Source organism: Puma concolor, chromosome A2 (genome assembly GCF_028749965.1).
Source record: "Puma concolor isolate L17-30 chromosome A2, mPumCon1.1.hap2, whole genome shotgun sequence".
NCBI classification, from domain to species: domain Eukaryota; kingdom Metazoa; phylum Chordata; class Mammalia; order Carnivora; family Felidae; genus Puma; species Puma concolor.
The window spans coordinates 116,227,705-116,245,533 of NC_141668.1; the positions used below are offsets into that span (position 1 = coordinate 116,227,705).

Below are 17,829 nucleotides of genomic sequence, written 5' to 3' on the forward strand. Positions count from 1 at the left end.
ATTTCCTATAAATGGAATCACACAGTATGTGACCTTTTGTGTATAGTGTCTTTCACTTAGCATGATGTTCATTTGTCTATGATGTAGCATGAATCTATACTTCATTACTTTTTATGGCTGAATAACATCCCAATTTATGGATAGACCACAATTTGTTTATCCATTGTTTCTCTATAGGTGAGGTGTTTCACCTCCCCACCCTACCCCACCACTCCAGACTTCTCTCAGTATTTTCTCTTTGTCTTTGGTTTTCTGTGGTTTGAATATGTTGAGGAAATATAGTGAAAAGAAACAAAATCTTCTCCCAATCCAGAAAACTCTCCATAAAGGTAGAAGAGAGAAACAGGAGTTTTTTTCCTTCTTTTTTTTTTTTAAAGATGTTATTTTTAAGTAATCTCTGTACCCAGTGTGAGACCTGAACCCCCAACCCCAAGATCAAGAGTTGTGTGCTCCGCTGACTGAGCCAGCTAGGTGCCCCTTTCTCCTCCTCCTCCTCTTCCTCTTCCTCTTCCTCCTCCTCTTCCTCCTCCTGCTTCTCTTCCTCCTCCTCTTCCTCTTCTTCCTCTTCCTCAGTAAACATTAAATCAGAATGTAATGTGCGTTATAGGCAGTCTTCTAAGAAATTGCAAAGATGGAAACGAATTTTACTCATTTGTAAGCCAAGCGTGTACAACCCATTACATACATGTTTTTAAGATCCTAACTTTATCATGGAAATTGTGGAAACCACTTTATTGAGGAAGAAGGGGAAAAGGTTGTTAAATCTTTATGATGGGAGGTAGTTTGCAAATAGCAAGGTGCCCACCAAGCTAGGTCCTTACTCTCCCAGAGGCCTAGGAGGTAAGGGAGTTGCCTTCAAGTTTGCATTTCGAAATGGTGGCTCCCAGATCCTTGAGAACACATTCCTGAGTTGTGAGACTGGCAAGAGGCTCCTCTAACCATTATAAAGATTTACATACATATGAAAAGGACAGAGAACGAGTTCTAAAAGGAAGGGGAAAGAAATTTCTTCCTTTATTTTTCACAGAATTAAGCCTCTTGTCTTTAATCTGTATTTGGCCTTACAAGGATTTGTCTAGATATAGTATTTTAGTATTTATTCTGCTTGTCATTAATTTTAGAAAGTTCTCAGCAGCCACTATTACTTCCAGTATTTCTTCATTCTCCTTCTGGTATTCCAGTTATGTATATGCTGTATCTTGACATTGTCCCACAGTTCTTGGATACTCTGTTCTGTTTTTTGTTTGTACGTTTTGTTTTGTGTTCCTTCATTGCTTTTTGCCTTTGCAGTTCAGTTAGGGATGTTTCTGTTGACCTATGTGATGCAGTTTTGGAGGGGGGTGAGGCAGGGGGTGTCCAAACTGACGGCCAAGAAAGAATTCTTGAGATGTCTTTGATGCAAAAAAAGTGATATTATTTTTTATTTTTTTTAATGTTTGTTTATTTCCCAGAGAGAGACAGAGCATGAGTGGGGGAGGGGCAGAGAGAGAGGGAGACACAGAATGAGAAGCAGGCTCCAGGCTCTGAGCTGTCAGCACAGAGCCTGACGCGGGGCTCTAACTCTCGAGCTCATGACCTGAGCCGAAGTCAGATGCTCAACCGACTGAGCCATCCAGGTGCCCCAAAAAAGGTGATATTATTAAAGCATGGAGATGGGACCCATGGGCAGAAAGAGCTGCCCTGCGATTGTGAGGAACGACTGATTATATACAGTGCTATGGAGTTGGGGGAGGTAAAGGCAAAAGGGAGGCCTTGCTATTGTCAAGTTAAGGTTGTTTTCCCTCTAGTAAGACTGGACAGAGGGAGTTTATTGGAGGAATGTTTTACTCTGCCTGCCTCAAGTATTTGTCAACGAACTGCAAGTTATAAGGAAATTTAATTTTATCTACATTTCCTTCTGCCTTTGTTTCCCGTATCACTGTCTTTAAGCTCACTGATTCTTTCCTTGGTTGTGTCCAGTCTGCAGATGATCCCATCAAGGCATTCTTCACTTTTACAGTGTTTTTGAATTCTAGCATTTCCTCCTTTCTGAGAATTTCTATCTTCTCTCCTCTGTTCTTGCATGTTGTCCTTTTCGTCTAGAGACCTTAACATTAATCTTTGTATTTTAAGTTCCTGTTTGGTCATTCCAACGTTTGTGCCCTGAATCTGATTCTGATGCTTGCTTTATCTCTGGATTGTTTTTCTTGCCTTTTGGCATGTCTTGTACATTTTCTTTTTAAAATCAGGTAATGTCTATGTTAGATAATAGGAGCTGAGATAAATGAGCCTATAGTATGGGGATTTATGTTGATCTGGCTACGTGTTGAGCTATGTGTGATGTTCTCTGTGGCTATAGGTCCAAAGGCTTCAGATTCCTCTAGTGCCTTTGTCTTGGTCTCTCCTCTTGACTTTGGGCTTCCTTGGATACTCTTCTTTAGAGTGTCTTATATCTTAAAGCTCTTCCAGCTGTAATATCCTGTTACACTGGAGCCCTGTTGGTGTGGTGGTAAGGTGGGAGAGCAGAAGCATTCTACAATCTTATGATGAAATCTCAGTATTTTAGTGGGCCTTTGTCCTTGGACTACCTGTAAGAGTTCCTGGACCTAGTTCTAACTTGGGGGCAGGTTTGGAGGAGTCCCACATATACAACACCAAGCAATTCTGACACTATCAATGTAAAGATAGCATAGATTCCACAGACTAACAATTCAACCTGATAGAACTGCCCCCTAGTCCCACCTCAGACATCACTCTCAAGTCCCAGGTTGTTACCTATACCTCTGACTAACCAGCTACAGATTAGAGTTCCAGTGACCTTCTTAGGTTCAATTAATTTGCTAGAGCATTTCACAGAATGGAGGGAAGCACTTATTCATGTGCAGTTTATTAAAGGATACAAATCACCAGCCAGATGAAGAGATACCTAGAGCAAGGTGCCAAACAAAGGAGTTTTTGTCCTTGTGAAACTTGGGGACAGACAGCTTAGTGACACACAAAAGTCTTCTGGTTCCCCAAGCATGGAAGCTCCCAAATGGGCCAAAAAGCTGTTTTCTTGGGTTTTTATGGAGGCTTCATTACATAGACATGATTGATTAAGTCACTGACTATTGACTGATTGAACCTCCAGCCCCTCCCCCAACCCAGAACCTCCAGGGGAGGGGGAAATGAAAGTTCTAACCCTTTCATCCCATGGTTGATCCTTCTGGCAACCAGTCCTTGCCCTGGGGAGGGGTTCCATAAGTCATCTTCATTAATAACAAGACACTCATTTCACTTTTATGGCTCTAAAGTATTTTCAGGAACTGTGGATGAAGATCACATATATCTGAAAAATATACTTTTGTCATCTGAATGACCAAATATATACTTCTTATAAATCATATTGCAGGCTGTGACCTTGACAAGTGTGTATTAATTTCCTCTACTGCCTACCTCCTTAGATGAGATAAGGGAGCCTGAGGGGCCTGGAGTTGAAGAAATGCCCTCTCCCCAGGTGGGATAGACTCAGGTGTAAAGCCTTTTTCCCCTGCGGAATAGTCATTTGTTTACAGAAGAAACCCTTGAGTTCATTTTATAAAAATTCTTCCCCTTCCCTTCCAGAGCCACCAGGGAATCTTTCTCATCTTTTCACCTTGGGAACCAAGTGGGATTTCTGGAGCTAAAACCCATGGAAGTATGAGGGACCCTCCTAAGCCTGTGGTACTCAGGAGTTTCTTACTCACATGCTAGTCTGTGCTGAGTCTTCAGCAACTCATTGCAGTTACGTTTTGAGTGTTCCTCCAGGTTGGCTTCTGCTCCAGCTAAGCAGATCTCACACTTTGTGAATCCACCTCTCTCCAGATTTTGAAATAGAGTTTGCCCTGCATCCTCAACTTTTCTGATAAGCCCAAGGGAAGTCATTGATTTTCATTTTGTCTTGCTTTGTCTTGTTGTTAAGGTGGAATGATGACTTCTAAGCTGTTTATATTGAGGTTGAAACCAGAAATACACTGTGAGCTCCAAACTCATCTATCTGGTAGTTTACTTGACACATCTACTCCGCCGTCTCCTAATTGGCAGGCTAAAAACAGACTTCTGAATTCCTACCAGCCCTTGCCCTTCCATCATGCCATTGTTCAGGCTAGAAACCTAAGAGTCATTCCTGGCTGTTCATTCTCCAGTCCTTACATCTCCTCCCACCTACACATGCTGTTGCATCTCCCTCCAGCCTGTATCCCGCAGTGGTCCTCTGCTCTCCACAGTCCCACAGCCACTACCTTCTGCTCTCACCTGGGCTTCTCCAGGGACATCCTAATAGTTCCTCAGCTTCTACTTTTCTCCTATATTTTTTTCCATCCAATATCTAGGAAGATCTGTTTAAAATGCAAAGCCCATCATTCCCTCACTTAAAATCCTGAATGTGTTTAGAAAACACTGTTTTGTGTTACTCAGGGAGGAAAGCTTTGTGAAATACTTTACCTGCCTAAACTTTCTAGAGATTGAGTTAGGCTAAATGGAGAATATAGTTGTTTGATCTTTGCCTGTGAGCGGTACTAACTTCTCATATGTGTTAAAATTTATTTAATTTTTTTAAATTTTTATTTTTGAAAGAGAAAGCATGCATGTGGGGGAGAGGCAGAGAGAGAGGGAGACACAGAATCCGAAGCAGGCCTGGAGGCTCCAAGCTGTCAGCAGAGACCCTGACACGGGGCTTGAACTCATGAGCCGTGAGATCATGACCTGAGCCGAAGTCAGATGCTTAACCGACTGAGCCACCCAGAACGCCCCTTAAAATTTATTTTTAAGTGAAAGATTGATTTACCTTTTTGCATAGGTCAAAAAATTTTTAACAGGTTTTTGCCTTTACTTTTAATTTAATGATCTTTACTATTGTCCTGCTATGTTTAATATACCCTGACTTGTAACAGTCTAACAAATTTTATATAGTTTATATATTTTTAAATGTATGTGTGTGTAAAAAATAGTGTAATGTAAGATAGATATAAAATAAGAAACCTGAAGACTTGGTTTGGGAGGACAGAACCCTTGAGTGGCTCCCATTGTATGTGGAATGAAATCCTGACTCCACGCAAGGCCAGCCCACCTCCCCCTGTAGGGGAGCCTTCATTGTCCATGGACCTGATGTCAGTTCTAAGAGCTCCTTCCTCTTAGGGCTTTCCATGTGCCAGAACATTTCCCAGTTCTTGGAACACACTTTTCCCTAAACCTTAATCCGACTCCCTTCTTAGCCTTGAATCTTGTTTTAAATGCCGCCTTAACACAGAAACCTTCCTTGACCTCTCTTTCTGAAAGGCTAAGTGCCTGTGTTTTCTCCTACTCCATCCAGCCAGATCTTTAACCTCATAACATTTATCATAAACTTAAACTGTTCACTGGTTGGTCTGTTTACTTGTTTTTTGCCACTTTCCCACTAAACTAAAAGCTCAGCGAGAGCAAGAGCCATCTCCGTAATGCCTATAATCTAGCAAAGCCCATGGCATAGAGTAGACCCTCTTTGTAAGCATTTGAGGAATGAATGAAAGACTGTAGTCAGTGGGAGAGATTGGATGAAATGAAAGGGATAAGACAAGGCTTCCCAATGAGGAGAGAAGTACATGAGAGCTTAGAGCAGGAAATACTTTTATCAGGGTCCTCTTATGTTCTGGGCCGTGTACCAAGTGCTTTCACACACGTATTGCTTCACTTTCCTGGGAATCATATAACTGCTCCACAGTGACCCAGTTGGGAAGCAGTAGAGTGAGCATTCCATTCACAGCTCTATCTGCAAAGCCCTATTTCAGGATCACAAACTGGTGTTTACAGGACCAGGTGGCAGTGGAAAAGGTGGTCAAGTTGGAGATTAAGGCCAGTCAGAGAACCCATGACCCATCTGAAGGGGCAGCCACACACAGCCAGCTGATAACCACAGGGAACTTAGGTCCAGGATGGCCTCAGCTTCCAGCTTGTCACAAGAACTATAAATCCAGTTTTTATGGTAAATACTCTATCTTCAGGTGTTGGCAACCAGTTTTTTAAAATTTTTAAACTCTGGGGAACGCCTGGGTGGCTCAGTCAGTTGAGCAGCCGACTTTGCCACAGGGCATGATCTCACAGCTCGTGAGTTTGAGCCCCGCGTCAGGCTCTGTGCTGACAGCTCAGAGCCTGGAGCCTGCTTCGGATTCTGTGTCTCCTCCTCTCTCTGTCCCTAACCCACACGTATTCTATTTCTGTCTCTCTCAAAAATAAATTCAAAAAAACAGTAAAAAATTAAAAAAATAAATAATTTTAAACTCTGGGAGATCAAGCAAAAGTTATCCATTGGCTGGTTTTACCTTTAGGCTATCCCATTTGCAGGTTTTTCTTTACAACATAAATCATGAGCCCAGCTCGGCTGGAACAGAGAGTGGGTAACATGGAGGAGAATGGCATTAAGTCAGGTCACATTGAGGTCCTTTTAGGGTAGAAGTAGAGAGGGCTTTGGGCCTGTAGAGTATGTAGTCTGCTCTAATAATGTGACATATGCGTTCCTAAAGATTTCCACACTGCCAAATTTTGCAGTAGAAACCATAGGGCTTGTGGGGGGAAATGGGCTTAGTGGCATAACATTTAAAAACTGTTGGTGACACACTAAAAAACAGGTATGAACTTAATTTAATGTAAACAGTAGTTTTATATATGTTAAATAGTTAAGAAACACATAATGACCACAATACAATATGGCACTTTGCCTTGAAAGATATTGAAGCTTACTTGTGGAGGGGGTGTGAGAGGATTATAGCTCTTGAATGATTGTGAGTGGGGTGATCTGAAACTAGGGAAAGCAGCAATACCACATGCACAGAGCTGGCTGTTCCCACTTAGCTCACTTCACTTGGGTGTCATTTTCTGGGTGTACACTGTTTCTCAGAGAAATCATGCATAAACAGACAAAAGATTTACATTGTGCCTAGATTATTCCCTAGTATATCTGTCACATCGAAACAAGTGCAGCTTTTCAAAACAAGCATCATAGCAGTACTGCATAGCCAAGTTATGGAGGGCCTAAGAGTCACACAGGAAACAAGACCTCCCTCATTACAGTCCTCCCTACCCTCCATTCGTTATTGTTTACAAGCAGAGAGTAGGAACATTTGTTCCAAGTGAAGAGATTAAATACAGTTTGCTTCTCATATTCATTTCCTAGGGCTGCCATAACAAATTACCACAAACTTGGTGCCTTAAAACAACAGAAATTCATTTTCTCACAGTTCTGGAGCACAGAAGCCCAAAATCAAGGTGTTTGCCAGGGCCATGCTCTCTTTAAGATTCTAGAAAAGCTTCCCTCCATGCCTTCCTACCTAGCTTCTGGTCCTTCCCTGCAGTCCTTGGAGTTCCTTGCTCACAGCTGTACCACTCCAGTCTCTTCCTCCATGGGCACATGGTTTTGTAGTAAAGACACCAGTCATTGGATTTGGGGCCCACCCTAATCCAGTCTGGACTCATCTTCACTTGATAACACTTGCAAAGGTCCTATTTCTAAATAAGATCACATTCATAGGTCCTGGGGGTTAGGACGTAACCATCTCTTTTTGAGGACACTGGTTCTACCAACAACGCTTCTTCTCCGCCCCTCCACAGGAGATTTAATAAGTCTGCATACATCCTCTCAATTTTTTTAAGTTTATGTATTTATTTTGAGAAGGAGAGTGCAAGTGGGGAAGGGCAGAGAGAAGGAGAGACAGAATCCCAAACAGGCTCTGCGCCGTGAGCCTGATGCAGGGCTTGAACTCACAAACCAGGAGATCATGACCTGAACCAAGATCAAGAATCAGATGCTTAACCGACTGAGCCACATGGGTGCCCCTACATCCTCCCAGTTCGGTGTTTCCTTGGTTTCATTAAATAGGAGTCTGCCTGCTTGTGTTTGTCAGCAAAATTTGTGTAAGGGTCACCCTGGGGTTCTTGTGTGACCCTGAACCTTTGGGGGGGAAATAGAAAAGAATAGTTTGAGCTTTAGGATATGTTACATACAGCCACCAAGAGCAGCTGTCCCTGTCTAGACCCCATCACTCCTACGTCCCACCCCTGCCCTAGCTCCATACCTGCCATGCCTCAACCAAGAGGCCTGGGAATAGCAGCAAAGGTAGTGACATGCCCATTACTGTGTCTACTCAGATGTAGAGTGCATCACCTCTGAACATGTGAAGGACTTCTACTAGCCATGCCTTGGTTATAGCTGGTGATTGAAGATCCTTTCAATCACATGACTCTCTCATTTCTTTTTATTTTATTCTAATTTTTTTTAATGTTTTTATATTTGAGAGACAGAGTGCGAGTGGGGGAGTGGCAGAGAGAGAGGGAGACACAGAATTTGAAGCGGGTTCTGAGCCATCAGCACAGAGCCCGACGCAGGGCTCGAACCCACGAATCTTAAGCTCATGACGCTTAACCGGCCGACATCCACCCAGGCGCCCTCGTGACTATCTGACTTTGTAACAGGGAAAGTAGTTTAGGAAGGAGATAAGTTTTGATAGACATGAAAAGGAAGTCAAACACTTAACTCCTAGATCTCAAAGTTGTAAGGGCCTTCCAAAGGCCAGGTTGTTACCTTTTAACTAAGGTAGGAGTCCCTTTTGTGGCAGCTGAGAGAAGTATGTGTCAACCAGTCTGTCGGTGGTCTTTCAGTTCCTCATTGGGTAGGAAAGGTTTTTGTTTTGTTTTTTTAAAGAATTCTTCTTACAAAGTTTTCTGTCTCATGTTTTACTTTTCCAGGGGAGTCTCGGTATGTATGCCACAGGAATCTGCCTGTGTAACAGTGAAAGGTACTTCCTTTCATTCTTTGAAATCTTCCTTCTTTATCCTTAAAGATCTTTTGACACGTTAGTTGGAAATGATGATATGCCAGGATTCATGCCCAGCCATCAGCTAAGGATTTGTTCTTGTATCCTGTTCCCAGTCTGCTCTTCTTTCTGGTCTTGAACTTGCTGTGTGCCCTCAGCCTATAACATACTTTGCCACATTTATGTATGGCTTCCTCTCTTGCTTCATCAGGTGTTTGCTCAACATCACTCCATCAGAGAGATCTTTCCTTCTAACATGGCTCCCCCGCCTCCTTTCCCTTGACATGATTTGTCCACTTACTCTGCTTTTTAGTTTTCTTCAAGGCACCTACCAAGACTGATGCTCCACAATATCAGTGTTCATAGTCTGTTTCCCTTCTAGAAGGTTAACCCCACGAGATAGGAGCTCTGTAGTATTCGTGTCCCTATCCCTAGTACCGAGAATAGTGCTTGCCACATAGTGAACACCTAGTAAACATATATTAGGTAATTGGATCTTTTCTTACCTATGTCATTTGCTTTTGAACCAACCAACCTTATCTAATTTTTCATATGGGATAGTTGGTAAAGGTGTTGTGCTAGATTCTGTAGAAGTTTGCTGTCTGAACCTTGGAATGATGTGTCACAAGGCAACATCTATCAAGATGTGGATACCAGACCTGGCAATAAATACGGTATAGGGAACTGAGTTCTAGTCAGAGATGTAGTACATCTCCGCTTGTCCAAGGCCCAGCCACAACAGCCCCAAGAATCCTGTTTGCTGTGAGGCCCTCCTGCTGTCCCCAAGGAGAAGGTGGGCAGTGCTCCAAGCTGGGCACTCGGCCTAGAAGAAGGCAGGACAGGGAGTAGAACAGCTTCGGAAAATTTCATGAGCAGGAATGAGAAGTCACTCTTGCTGTAGCAACTATTTTTATCGTAACTGATGCAGTTAAGGCAGGGGCTCTGGGAAGAGGCAGGCTCTGACAGCTGGCCCCCTGAATGGTAGTAGCCTCTGGAGAAATCAGGATCAGGATTTCTCTGGAGTTTATTATGTCCAGGACAAGGATTTTTTTTTTTAATGTTTATTTATTTTTGAGAGAGCAAGAGAGAGACAGAATGCGAGCAGGGAAGGGGCAGAGAAAGAGGGAAACACAGAATCTGAAGCAGTCTCCAGGCTCTGAGCTATCAGCACAGAGCCTGACTTAGGGCTCGAACTCAGGAATCATGAGATCATGACCTGAACTGAAGTCGGATGCTTAACCGACTGAGCCACCCAGACGCCCCAAGGATTTTTTTTTCTTTTTTTTAGTTAAACCTATCATCTACTATTATTATCTCCATTTCATAAAAGAAAGAGCTTTTCTTTTTCCAGTTTTATTGAGATTATAATGGACACACAGCGCTGTGTAAGTTTACAGTATACATCATAATGCTTTGCCTTACATGTATTATGAACTGATGACCCCTGTAAGTTTAGTTAGCATCCATCGTCTCATACAGATACAGAAAAAGAAAGAAAATATGGTTTATTCCTTGTAATGGGAACTCATAGGATCTACCTTCTTAACAACTTTCAAATACATCATATGGCAGAGTTAGCTACAGTCACCATGCTGTACATCACATCCCCACTACTTATTTATCTTACAACTGGAAGTTTGTATCTTTTGACACTCTTCATCCAGTACCCACCCCACGCACACCCTAAAGGGCATTTTAATGAAAAACAGGAAGGATATCATCCCAAAATAAAATTAGCTCTATGATCATTGGTTTCTGAAAAAACTCATGGTTGTGTTTTGTTTTTCTCATTTCACCATGCACTGGTGAAACTGCATCTTGGACCAGCATTGACTCCAGGACGGCATTGGGCAGTCACCGCTTTGAGCACCACCTGCAAGTACACAAGTCGCATGATGCTCCGTGAGAGCAGCCTCCATGTTGTGTCTTGTAGATTGTGACAGACCAGCAGACAGGACAGAAGATCCAGATAGTCACCGCAGTGGACGCCTCCGGATCCCCCAAGCAGCAGTTCATCCTGACCAGCCCAGATGGAGCTGGAACTGGGAAGGTGATCCTGGCTTCCCCGGAGACCTCCAGTGCCAAGCAGCTCATATTCACCACCTCAGACAACCTCGTCCCTGGCAGGATCCAGGTGAGGCCTGTTGATAGGCATTTGTTTCTGCACTTATTTCTGACCCTTCCTCTGTCTTGGAAGCCAAATCCATCTCTAGAAGTTCCTTTGAGGACCTGCAGGCATGGCAGAGTTATGCTTTGGCTAAAGTAAAAAACCCGCAAGTGAGGGGCAAGGCCCAGAAGGCAGCCAGCTGCAGTGCTTAGATGGAATGGAAGTTGAGCGAGAAAAAGTCAGTGGCCCACAGGAGACTGGCATGGGCAAGCTGACACTGAGGCCACTAAAGAATCGTTCTAACTAAAGTAAGACTGCACGGTAGTAGTTCTTGGCCCCTGACATTTTAGGGGCACCATCTAGGGCTGACCACAGTCTGGAGAGGACTGACTTGTTCCTAACGCTCACTTCAGCCTCATCCAGGTCGTCAGGACTGGTCCCAGCTCTTCATTCTGTCCTAACTTGCTCCTGTGAACTGCTGCCTCTGGGTCCCTCAGTCACCATCTCCATCTCTGCCATGGTTCTCCCTTTGCTGGCAGGGTGAGATGGGGAGGGGGGCAGATAGAGAAACAAAAAGAGCAAGGGTTTGACGGAAAGCAGAGTTATTGAGAAGCGCCGAATGTCCAAGCCTGACACTTAGAGAAGCAAACTCAAGGCCACTGTCTCATGGTGCCCAAGCGTGGAGCAGATTTAGTGAAAGTCAAGATGGGATCTATGTTTTTGTTTGTTTTTAATTTTTTAAAAATTATGGTAAAATATAACCGAAAATTATCATCTTAATGACTTTTAGGTGCCCGGTTCAGTGGCATTAAGTACATTCACATTGTGTAGCCATCCCCACCACCCATCTCCAGAACTCTTTTTATCTTCCCCAATTGAAACTCTGTCCTCATTAAACACTAACTGCCCATTCCTCCTCCCCCAGCCCTGACAACCACTATCCTACTTTCTGTCTTTATGACTTTGGTATTCTGGGGACCTCATGTAAGTGGTGGTATTCCTACAATACTTTTTCTTCTGCAGTGGCTTATTTTATTTCACTGAGTATAATGTCTTCAAGGTTCATCCATGTTGTAGCCTGTGTCAGAATTGCCTTTCTTTTTAAGGCTAAATAATATTCCACTGTGTGTATAGACCACTTTTTATATAGTCATCTGTTGTTGGATGTTTGGGGAGCTTCTACCTTTTGGCCCTTGTGAATAATACTGCTAAGAATCCATGTTTTGAGTGGGGGGGGGGGTCGGGGGGACTTTCTGCTGTAGAGAAAAATAAGGAAAGGGAATGATTTTTTTTTTTTTTTCTTCTGATAGAGCTGGGTTCAGGACACAAATTATGTTCAGCTTTCAGAACTGTGCTTTTGAGACACCTCCTAATGCAGTTAGTAAATACTACCTCTTCCTTTCCCAGACTACATGCTGATCATCTGAAATCAAAATTCTTCGCTGCTTATTTAGACTACTCCTTGTTCATGGGAAGGTGGCTGTTGATTTTGTTGCATGGTTTTTAAGAAGTCATTCTATATAATTGCTGTATATATTCCCACCATACAGAAATCATGTTAAGGGTTACGGTTGGTACGTTATTTAATAACAGGTATTTTTCACTTTCTCATATTGATGTCAGTTACAGTATTCTTCCAGATGAGTAACACTGTCACCTAGAAAGTCATGTACAAGTGAAGAAGAAATAACAATGTTCAGAGGTCACCAGCTGCCTCAAGAAGAGACCTACTTATTTAATTAATAAAGCTTGATTATTTCACTGCCCAGTATACCTCTCTGCATACTTCTAAGCTGTTTCATGGGAATGGAGAAGCAGCCAGAAAGACCTGCAGTATCTTCATGTTGAGGCATCTGCATGTGATTTCCCACGTGGGGCTCCCCATCCTGGGTGGTTGTGCTAGCCAGATAGGAGAATAGACCAGTGAAAATCAATGTCTGACCTTGGACAAACCACACACACCCCCACCCCCTGCCACCACCACCACAGCTGAAGGGGCATAGTCTAGGTGAGCAACAGAGCCATTCTGGATATCCGGCTAAGTGTCAAGTGGGATTTTCCCAGTTCTGCCCAAGGTTCTCCTGCTTAGAAACCCAAGATTAGGAATTTCTAGTTAAACATTACTTTGCTTTAACGATCTGATTTTTAATCAGCACTTTGCTTGTTTCCCAATTCTTCTTAGATCGTCACGGACTCTGCTTGTGTGGAACGTTTGCTGGGGAAGGCTGACGTCCAGCGGCCCCAGGTGGTAGAGTACTGTGTAGTCTGTGGCGACAAAGCCTCTGGTAAGTAATCCTAGATTATAGGTGCACTTCATGGTCCAAAGTCATGAACCAATTGGGGGTGGGGGTGGGGAATTACCAGAGAGAGAACATTTTCTGTAGGGTTTGTAGGTTTCAAAACATGAACTCCACTTTTCTTAGTGGGGTAGTAATATAAATAAGCAAACCAACTTGTCAGATTATTAGAATCAAAAGAAAAAGTCAAGGTACTGTTTCTGTGAGTTGTAAATCTTAGTTATATATTTATATACTACTAAGAAAGCAGTTTCTTTAATCTAGGTAATATCAGCACAGTGCTTTGCTATTTCACAAGATGTGTTACTTGTCTATTTCTTCTTCATCATCTTCATCATCTTCTGTCATCCCCTCACTATAACCCAGTGTGGTAACTGCTGTAATGGAGGAGGGAGCATGCAATTCTGGCTGGAGCCCCAGGGTCAGGCAAGGTCCCCCAGCGGCAGTCACATTCTGTGAGACTTGGAGGTTGAGTGTGTATGCATTGGGTAAAAGAGAAGCATTCCAGCTGGTGGGGATGTAATTCCCCACCATTGGGAATTTACATCCCCACCAATGGATGTAATTTACTCCATTCCAGGGAGTAAACTCCTGAGCCAGGGCCCAGCGAGTTTACTGTCCATACCCATGGTGTCTTTGGGGAAGAACTCGGGCTTCTGTGGTTAGGATGTGAGTGCAAGGAGACTAGAGAAGATGTCTGGCCCTAAAGTTCAAAATTCAGCCTGCTAACACCAGTGAGCTGTAGAAGGTGAGGTGAGCAGGAAGGATGGAGAAGTATTTAGTGAATGTGCTGATAAAACGATCAAAGGATGGACAAGTATTTAATAAGATACTCTTTCAGCTGTGTTAGGGCCATAAGCCTCAGTTTTATGATTGGCTCCACTTTAGTCTATGGTAAGCTATGGTAACAGAATTCCTAGGAACTTTGGGCACTTTGTGATCCTGTTTAAAACTAAAAAAGGATGGACCAAACATCTTAGGAAGACAGCCCAGGCAAGCATCCACAGAGGTCAGAAGCTACAGTTCCACTCCTAGCTCATGGCATCATTTGCTCTGCCAGGGTGCCTTGCCTCTGTTTCCACCCCTTGTCTTGAACAGGGCAAAGCCCAGCCCATCCCTCCCTTTCTCTGAAGCCAGTGCTGCTTCTGTCTTCATCATCCTTTTGTATAGACCACTATATCCTGTCTCCTTGCTCAGCAGGAAGAGGCATTCTGCAAACTTTTGAACAAATGAATGAAGCATGAACATAATGAAGAGGCCCACAGAATCTGCTTGGCTTCCCCATTTGTCAGTCTCTTTCTGGGCTTAAAGGAATGGCCTAGTCACAGGCTTCCAGTGCCACAGTCTCCAGATACTAGAGGTCACTCTAAAGTCTAGAGAGGCTAAGGAAGTACACTGCAAAGAAGGAAAAGTGATGTCTACACAGGAATTTTAGCACTGTTCTTTTTTTGTTATTGTTTATTTGAGAGAGACAGAGAGAGTGGGTGAGGGGCGGGGAGAGAGAATCCCAAGTAGGCTCTGTCCTGCCAGCACAGAGTCTGATGCAGGGCTTGAACCCACAAAACTGTGAGATCATGACCTGAGCCGAAACCAAGAGTCAGATGCTTAACCAACTGAGCCACCCAGGTGCCCCTAGCACTATTCTTAAAGACACAAAATTGAGACCCTCCAAATACACACTTGGAATGGCTCTGCATGTGAGAGCTTAGGACTGTGGGACACTCACTCAGTAGCTGCCATCAGTGATGATCCTTTCCAGCAATGTAGCTATGATACTGGGTTACAGAAGACCAAACCAGGGGAGTTTCATGGTCAGTCCCAGCTAGGAACAAATGAGGTGTGATGTGTGTGGAAAAACGTGGAGAATTTGGAAGGGTAACTGAGATGGGGGGCTCTTCTTAATGTCATTAAAAAGTTCGTCATTAGAAGTTAGAAACCCCAAAGTAAACAAGATTAGAAAAAAAGAACCATGTGTAATAAACGCATTTCTAGAACTGTGTTTCCAAAAGGGTCTGAATACCTAACCCAAGTGAGCCACATGACATGCACCCTTCCCTCACCTTGGGCCTACACAGTCACGGCCCCTGTGCTTCCCCAGGACCCAGGACAAGACTCACATAGAGGGAGTAAATGGAGGAGGAGTAGGACCCTATGTGCTAGAAAAGTCATGCAGGTGTTTGCTGTGTGCCACTGTCAGCAGGATAGGCGCACTGGGTAGTGTCACAAGTCCAGGTCTGCAGAGCCAGGACCAGGTGCATGCACCCAAGTGGACACTGTGGTTCAGCCGTTATCCATGGGCTCCTCCTGCATGTTAGGTCCTCTGTGTACTAAAAGCATTGAGGTCATGCCGTTTACCAGCTGTCACTTAACCTATCTGAGCTCCTCTTTTTCCTTCATGACCTCACAGGGCTACTTTAAAGATTATAGGAAAATTATGGGAAGAACCTAAGTGCCATGCTTAATGCTCGGGCCTGTGGCTGTCCTGTGGCTGCCGGTATCTGACACTGTGCCAGTCACCTTGATAGAAGGTGACCTTAGAAACAGGGCCTGTGGCGGATCACCTCTTCTCTTGCTGAATTGCTTCACACACTCTTTCTCCTTTCAGGCCGTCACTATGGGGCTGTCAGTTGTGAAGGTTGCAAAGGTTTCTTCAAAAGGAGCGTAAGGAAAAACCTGACCTACAGCTGCCGGAGCAACCAAGACTGCATCATCAATAAACATCACCGGAACCGCTGTCAGTTTTGCCGGCTGAAAAAATGCTTAGAGATGGGCATGAAAATGGAATGTGAGTAACAATAAGAAGAAGCCGCCTGAGTTAGCAAGTTGAGAGAAAGTGAAGTTTCTCTACCTGGCTTTAAAATACTCTAAGAGAAAAATATCCACCGAGGCTTCACTTTATTTCCCTTCTGGGTCAGCTAGGTGTTCCAGCACTGATGCTGCTGGGATTGGTCATTTCCCGTGGAGTATTTGGAAACCTCCAGATAAATCGGGATGCAGCACAGGGCAGTGGGGTAAACACAGGCTGTGGAGTATCAAACCCCAGCTCTGTCACTTAGGAGCTGTGGGGACTGGGGAAGACATGTCACTGCTTTCAGCCTCAGGGTCCTCATCTGTGAAATGGGACCCTCTTACTTACATATTGGATCTGGGGTTCATCCTTTCTTTCTGTTAAAAAGGTTTTTATTTTCTTCATTTCTTTCTGGCCTGTATACTCCTTTTAGGCCAGATTGCTAAAGGGAGAGACTGCTAGTGTTGTAGAAAACTAACACCCCATTAAACAGTTTGCAGAAGCTGTGCAGGCTTGAGTTGGACATTGGAATGCTTCCTCTCTGACACGTGCGTTAGACAAGATTTCTGTTAAGGACCAACTTGAAGATGGGTGTTTCTCTTCCAGAGAGTGCCTTTTGTTAGCAGCAGGCAGAGAAAAGCCAGAGTCCTCAGGGTGGGCCCCCCACAAGGCCATACAAATGCCGTGCTCAACTGTCTTAGCAGGCAGTGCTTACCCTCTTTAGCCCTTTGGATTTAACACCGTATCGTTTGGCTTTGAGTTTTTCACCTTTTTGGCTGAAAAGTCCACTGTGAAAATGGAGTTAGATGTGTCTAGCACCAGAACCTATCATCCCTGTAGTAACAAACTTACTAAGGAAAACCCCTAAATTTACTTTGAAAGATGTAGTTCAAAGTGGGGGAGAGGCAAAGAGAGAGGGAGACAGAATCCGAAGCAGGCTCCAGGCTCTGAGCTGTGTCAGCACAGAGCCTAATACGGGGCTTGAACTCAAAAACCATGAGATCATGACCTGAGTCAAAGTCAGACACTCAACCGACTGAGCCACCCAGCTGCCTGGAAAGATGTAGTTTTTAATAACTTGACTCTTTCCTCTAAATGTGAATATTTATGTTGTGATTTAAGCTGTACAGAGTGAACGGAAGCCCTTTGATGTACAACGGGAGAAACCAAGCAATTGTGCTGCTTCAACTGAGAAAATCTATATCCGGAAGGACCTGAGAAGTCCTCTGATAGCCACTCCCACGTTTGTGGCAGATAAAGATGGAGCAAGGTCAGTCCCTGTTTTGGTAAAGGGTCACACTGCTATCAGCCTTTGAGCTGTCCCTTGGAGGGTGCTTACTTGGCTCCCTGCATGCTGCCACAGCCTTCAGCCTTGTCTTGCCCCACCCTACCCTTTTTGGAGGTGTTCCAGTCATACCTGTGGATAGGCCTGAGGATGGCTAATTTAAGATGGGGTCAGAATTTCTCCTGCATCAGGGGCTCAGGTTATGTCCTGTGGTTATTCATACAGGAAAACAGTTGCTCTTCAATTCAAGATGGAGTTTTTCTGCAGTATAGACAAAAGGCCTAAGTCCTCAGGTAGTCTCAAATAGTGCCACAAGTTAACTTATATGTCTTTTTGCTTTCATGTAATCTGTTGAACTTAATTGAAAAAGAACAGAAAAGAAAAATAAGAAATCCAAACTCTATCCTAGCAAGAACTAGAGTTGAGAATTCCTTGGTGATATTCTGAAGATCAAGTTAACTTTATTTAAAAGAGCAGTCACCGTCTGTGGTCAGCATGGAAGCTTGGGGGAGCAGGGGTGGGAGCGGGGAGACATGTGTCTGTGTGGCATCCTGTTTCAGGCTGTAGGCCCA

At 43.8% G+C, this 17,829-nt stretch overlaps 1 protein-coding gene across 3 annotated transcripts in view; it reads left to right on the forward strand.

Annotated features, from left to right (window-relative positions):
* Window positions 1-17,829, forward strand: part of NR2C2 (nuclear receptor subfamily 2 group C member 2) — a 100,928-nt gene that overhangs the window by 62,541 nt on the left and 20,558 nt on the right. For all 3 annotated transcript variants that reach the window (XM_086697350.1, XM_086697348.1, XM_086697349.1), the window contains 4 exons: window positions 10,714-10,914; window positions 13,070-13,172; window positions 15,790-15,969; window positions 17,095-17,242. In XM_086697350.1, coding sequence (XP_086553476.1) covers window positions 10,714-10,914; window positions 13,070-13,172; window positions 15,790-15,969; window positions 17,095-17,242 — 632 coding nt within the window. The remainder of the gene's footprint in view (window positions 1-10,713; window positions 10,915-13,069; window positions 13,173-15,789; window positions 15,970-17,094; window positions 17,243-17,829) is intronic.